This window comes from Suillus fuscotomentosus, assembly GCF_016647785.1.
Source record: "Suillus fuscotomentosus strain FC203 chromosome Unknown F5891scaffold_159, whole genome shotgun sequence".
Taxonomy (NCBI): Eukaryota; Fungi; Basidiomycota; class Agaricomycetes; order Boletales; family Suillaceae; genus Suillus; species Suillus fuscotomentosus.
The window spans coordinates 57,878-63,930 of NW_024539671.1; the positions used below are offsets into that span (position 1 = coordinate 57,878).

At 47.3% G+C, this 6,053-nt stretch overlaps 2 protein-coding genes across 2 annotated transcripts; both read right to left on the bottom strand.

The window, feature by feature from the left end:
* Nucleotides 1-328: 328 nt before the first annotated feature.
* F5891DRAFT_1214808 (kinase-like domain-containing protein) lies at nucleotides 329-1,197 on the bottom strand (the record flags this gene model as incomplete). The annotated part of the gene is made up of 3 exons (XM_041369288.1): nucleotides 329-775; nucleotides 837-1,111; nucleotides 1,167-1,197. The coding sequence occupies 3 exons, from the start codon at nucleotides 1,195-1,197 to the stop codon at nucleotides 329-331; spliced, it is 753 nt and encodes a 250-aa protein (XP_041217452.1).
* Nucleotides 1,198-2,743: 1,546 nt separating this feature from the next.
* Nucleotides 2,744-3,717, bottom strand: F5891DRAFT_1198660 (uncharacterized protein; the record flags this gene model as incomplete). Its single annotated transcript, XM_041368655.1, has 5 exons — nucleotides 2,744-2,907; nucleotides 3,036-3,111; nucleotides 3,171-3,395; nucleotides 3,446-3,534; nucleotides 3,588-3,717. The coding sequence occupies 5 exons, from the start codon at nucleotides 3,715-3,717 to the stop codon at nucleotides 2,744-2,746; spliced, it is 684 nt and encodes a 227-aa protein (XP_041217453.1).
* Nucleotides 3,718-6,053: the final 2,336 nt, after the last annotated feature.

The window sequence follows — 6,053 nt, forward strand, 5'->3', positions numbered from 1 at the left end:
GTATTTCTTTACTGGAAACCTTGCCGTTTCATCGGAAGCTCGCCGGAAGCTTCACACAACCTTGGACCTTCGTTTCTAGATGTTGGACCTATACCGGACACTTCGGACAACTCATCAGACACTTCAGACAACTCATCGGACACTTTGGACTATTCTTCGGAACTCTGAACGTACTTGAGGTATACTTTCTGTCTCTCACCCTCAATCTTAACAAGATATCCCTTGCATTTTATATCAAGAGATAATCCTACAGGCAGTCTCTTGGGACGAACATCTCACTCGCACTTTTGAGTCTTAAGGTAACACCTTTAGTATAGCCCACTAGGAATCAACTCTTTACATCGTCAAAGCGAAGCGCATGAGTGTAGTTCAAGAAAATGCCGAACTCATTGGGATAGCCATGGCAAAGGATATCGATGGGAGTAGTCATCTTCTTCTCCATGATCCTGTCATACTTCTGCTTTTTAGTTGCAGCCTTGAGTCCCTGGCAAGGGAGGGCAACACACAAGAAGTATCTTGCCTCGAGGTCATCATGGTGAGTGTGCTTAACTCCCAAATGTGTGTTGATTGAGGTGTAGCGAGCGGTACTGGTCAAATTCTTGTTTTCCCTGTATGGAATGTGCAAGTGAGTCTTTGGGTCATGAAATTTCTTCGTGAGACCAAAGTCAATGACATTGACTTGATTGCCATGCTTCCCTATGCCCATGAGAAAGTTGTCTGGCTTGATATCCCAGTGAATGAAGTTGTGTGAGTGGATGTACTCGATACAGGAGATCTGTGGTGATACAGTGGTGCGTTAGTTCTCAAAGACAGTGGCTGCAGTGGAATTTACTCACAAGTTGGTCCACAAGGAGCAAGACAGTCTTGAGGGTGAATTTGCGCTTGCAGAAATTAAAAAGGTCCTCTAGAGAGGGTCCAAGAAGGTCCAAGACCATGGCATTGTAGTTGCACTTGGTGCCAAACCAGTGTACGAAGGGAATGCCAACACCGCCAGCAAGGGTCTTGTAGACCTTTGGCTTGTACTCGAGCTGGGAGTGCTTGGCTTTTATGGACTTGAATTTGATGGCAACTTCTTCGCCGAAGATGATGTTGATTCTGAGGTAGATATCACCTGTTTAAACGAGTGATTAGTAACCATGTGAATATGCATTGAGGGATTTGCGCACTTAGGAATGGTGTTGAGGAAGAGGAGATCATAGGATGGACTATGTGAAAGTTAGTAGTACATTGCTTGTGTTATGCACAATGAAAAGCACACATAACTGTGCACTGATGTCATGCAGTGCTGGTGCTGTGCACGTCTATACACCGGAAACGGAAATAGAAACGCACCATCCAATCAATCTATCACCAGTGCACAGTGCGCACTAGTATTCAATATCACTGTGAAATAATCAAACAAACATCCAATATCAGTGATCGCAATGGGCCCTCAAGTTGATGTAAGTCAGATCATCGAGTTTAGTGTTCAGAAGGCTAACCTGAAGAAGCTGTATTGTTCCTATGAGCATGCCCTTAAGATACGGGCAGATGAGGTGTTGATGAGGCGGATGAGTGCAGTGAGAGCAAGTGTGAGTGGTTCACAAGGGAACAGATTGATGCAGGCGGGAGTAGGTGTCGCAGAGGAACATGTTGAGTCCCTGATGAAGAGATGGTTGCGTAGGGTGTTGAGGATGTTGGGTAGGAGGCGGGAAGAATAACACGGTGATCAGCTTCAATGTACTTTGCCACACAAATGTATCATAATACTCACAACTTCAACATTCATATCTAAGATTTGGCATGTGGGTTGCAAAGATGGAGTCAATGCAGGGCAATGACAAATGATCAGAGGACAGTAAGTTTGAGGACGATTGAGGGTGAAAGTCATTGATGACGATTGAGGACAAAAGATGTTCTTCAACTTGGTGCGTGAGTTCGAAGAATGCTCGTGTTTCAAATTCAATAAATGTATCTCCTCGTAAATAGGTTGGAGGATGCAGCTCACAATTGTGGGCTGGCCTTCCAGAGGGCCAACCTGGTACCATCTGACTTGATTGCACCTAGAATCATCGTCAGAGTGGACATCCAGACAAATGAGATTACATACACCATCCAGAACCACGACCTGTATGCATTATTCACAATAACATGAGTCCAGTAGGACTGGCTCGTGTCATACGTCCCAAGACAGGTTCTAGCTTTTCCGTCAGCCAATTCAGATGACTATGTCACAAGGATACGTACCCACATCCTTGTTTCCATGAACAGTAGTGTTTATAGCGAGGATCTATGTGAACAAATATCACATTCCGCAATACATAGATGCAATGAGAGTAAAATGCTCACATCAAATCATGAGTGATTGCCAGAGGCTTCATCACTTTCAGAAGGATGATGATTGAAGCTGCCGTGATTGTCAGTGAGGTCGCTATTGTTATGATCATCTGTGGGATGTTACTCAAGTAAGTCCTGAGTTTTTGGTGGTGGTTCTGGCAGGTACTAGCATGCATCAGCATGGCACGCACTCGAATGAGGATTAGCATGGCCCGAGCTCAAAAAAAGATCAATGCACTCAGGTACAAGCATTGCAAAGAAAGGTTGAAACTGATCACGCAGAAGCATGTGAAACATGTTGAGCATTGAGCGAGCAAAAATAGTGCAAACAAGAGGCAAAAGATGAAAGGTAAATGGCAGATGGTAAATGGTAAATAGTAAACAGCAAACAGCAAGAAATAAAAGTCAGATATGAAAAAAAGAAGTCTCACTTGTCGTAGATGGTAGCAGTGTCCTCGGTGTTATCACACTCATGCTCCGCAATGGCTCTGAGAAGAGTGTCGTTTGTGCTGGCAGCAGGTGTCAACTGCTCATTAGAACCTCTGTCATATACTATTTCATGTTCCATGTCCTGTAGAGAGGCCGCCCAACCTGTGGTGAAGTCAAGACATTTTTTCTTCAGGAAGAACTTGACCATCTGTAATGCTTCCATCAAAATGGGGCTGAGGCGATTCCTTTTTTTGTATGGGTTTTGCTACTTGATAAAAATACCCGCTCACATGGCACAGCAGAAGCTTGTACCGGGGCATAGTCCAGGGCAATTGAGTATATGGTTGGGAACATGGTCCGTGAAGCCTGGTCAGCAACTCATAGTTAATGACAAATGGTGTGACTTAAGGAGGCAATGGACTCACATTCCAAAATGCGAGTATACTTGTTCCCTGGGGACTAAGAGTAGCCGTGACATACACTGTGAACTCCTGGTCTACCATTTGACCACCATTGTTGTGATGCAGTGCATGCACATGTGCCTCAGGAATTCCATAGCGACGTGAGCCTAGCATGTGTGGCAATGGTCGTGGAGCCACTACAGGTCCGGAATATGCAGAATTAGAGTGTTCTGCTCTCTTGCGATGCATCTGCAAGACAAATCAGTCGAAAGTTGTGCTTGTATACTAAATAAACATACCAGCTTCACAATAAACTTCTTGGCTTTATTAACACAGTCTTCCTCCCATTGACTATTCATCCATGACATCCGCATCACAGGGTCAATAACTACATAAGTAATCATGAGATCAACATTTATTAAAAAAAAACACAGGACTAACACATAGTGACAGCATAAGCATGTGTCACACTCATCCGATTAGTGTATTTGCTTGCCCAAGTTAAGCCTATGTCGACGATAGGCTTACAGTGAGGAACGTGCAGGCCAATAGATTCCCAGCTCTTGATCATTTCTTCAAACACTGGAATGGCATAGCTCAGTGAGGGAGTGGTTTCACTGGAGAGCTTTGCTGGGTGGCATGGGGTGTGTTACAAGTAACATCGGCTACATGGCCCCCCTATCATTTTTCCCCTTCGTCCTCGCCCTCGTATGCCTCCGGCTCGTACTTCTTTACCGACTATCCGTTGACCAGATCCTCGGGACCGTTCCCGTCCCTCATCCCCCTCCTATCGCACCAATGTGCGCACGTGCCTTCGGGCTATGACTCGTTCTGACTCGTGCCACCAATGTGGCTTTCCTTATCTTGTCTTATCTTTCCTTTGACTCGTGCATGATGCACATTGTATCATTTACCGTTGGATCGTTCCAACGTTTCTCGGTCTCATTCCACATTCGACCTCACATCACTAATCAGGCTGTGCTACCAGCGTACCTATACCCTTTCCGTTTCCCCTTTACCCTTACCTACAGTACGGTAGCCTTGCCCTTAACCCTTTCCACTTAGTATAAGTAGTCGGTCACTCTGTACTAGATTCCCTAACTTGAATCTACTCAATCTTCCCTCGAACATACTTTCCTCTGAAGCCCCCTCAGCTTCAGTCTCTAGTATCTCTTCTTAGGTGCTCATCGCGCCTAAGTCTACCTCGATCGACTACCTCATCGTTCAGACAAGATCGTCCTTACTTTGAGATTGTCAGTGACTTTGAAGACATCCGTCTTAGAAGTCACGTGACACGCGCGTCTCTGATATCTGCCGACTCGACGTCGCCAGTCTCAGTCGCTACACCGGACCCTTCCGGTTACGTCACGAACGTTAGCGGACGACGCCCCTCTCAGGGCTCCGCATAAACAGATCTATTTGAGTGCGTAACAAAAGATTCAAGTTTCCCCTTTTTTTTGCGCCCTGCCATCCGCACGGCCATTAACCGACAGACACCACGACTACCTGGACTCCGAAGTACCCTTGGGAACGCGATCCCAACACTCCGGACTCCGAAGAAGAAGAATCGGAAGAAGACCATACGTCCTCCGACGAGTTTCCCGACGAACAACCGTACGGCAACCTCAACTCGAACCCTGGAACAAGAATGTCCGGAGGCCCCACCCAACAACCGACAGTGGTCATATCCAGGCCTGAACTAAAGGCTGGAGTACCACAGAACTATGATGGAAACATCGATGATGCCGAGCGCTGGATGTACTCGGTGGAGACATACTTCCTCATCAACTCGACGATCTACAACTCCGACCAAACCAAGGTCGCTGTTGCACTCCAGTACATGAACGATGGAGACGCCCGCGTCTGGGCCGACACCTTCTACTGAGCAGCCTTCGACAAACCTGCCGTCGACTTCGGCAGCTGGAAGGACTTCAAGAAGGCGTTCACCGAATCCTTCCACCCGGTCGACCGGATGACTGAGGCTCTAACCAAGCTTCACGGTTTGAGCCAAACCGGCGACGTGATGCCCTACATTGCGACGTTCAAGACCCTGTCATCCACTGCTAGTCTCAAGCAGGATGTCGCCCTCATTCACTTCTTCGAACGAGGGTTGAAACCAGGACTTCGGACCGCCATCTACGGGAAGGAGGTCGTCCCCACCACCATTGATAAATGGTACACTGCCGCGATACAGTTGGAAGCCAACTACAAGCGATCAAGAGCAGTTGTGTCCAACAACAGATCGGTACGCCCTTCCGGCCACCGGCACGTCCCCAAGCCTCAGGTCCGCCAACGCGACCCTGATGCTATGGACGTTGATCATTCCCTCACGCCCGAGGAACGACAGAAGTGCTTCGATAAAGGCCTTTGCTTCAAATGCAAGGAAAAGGGCCATCGAGCAAACGACTCCTGGTTCCACCCGAAGGTGCGCCGAGGAGACAAGAACGATGAAGAAGACAAAGGCAAGAAGCCAAGCAAGTCTGGCGTCCGCCAGCTTGATGAGTCTTCTGACGAGGAAGACATGGAAGTCAACCTTGTCAAAAGAAAGGATTTTTAAAGAGAGGGCTTGTTGAACGGTCAATTCCCTCTATCTGCGCATTGTATACTAAAGCTGTTGGTAAATCCAACGAGTTTCGTGTCCCGGTGACACTTTTCTCTTCTTGCAGTGCCAAAACCGTTCAGTCGACCGCCATCATCGACTCAGGGGCAGGTGGGACCTTCATTAGCTATGACTTCGTCAAGCGAAATGGGATCCGGACCCACCTACTCAAGAAACCCTTCCGGATCACCACAGTAGACGGAAGCCCGTCCTCGGCAGGACAGGTAACCCAATACTGCATGCTATTCATTCGTCTCGATCGGAGACTTATGTATGGAAAGTTCAACGTAACGAAACTTTCCAAGCAT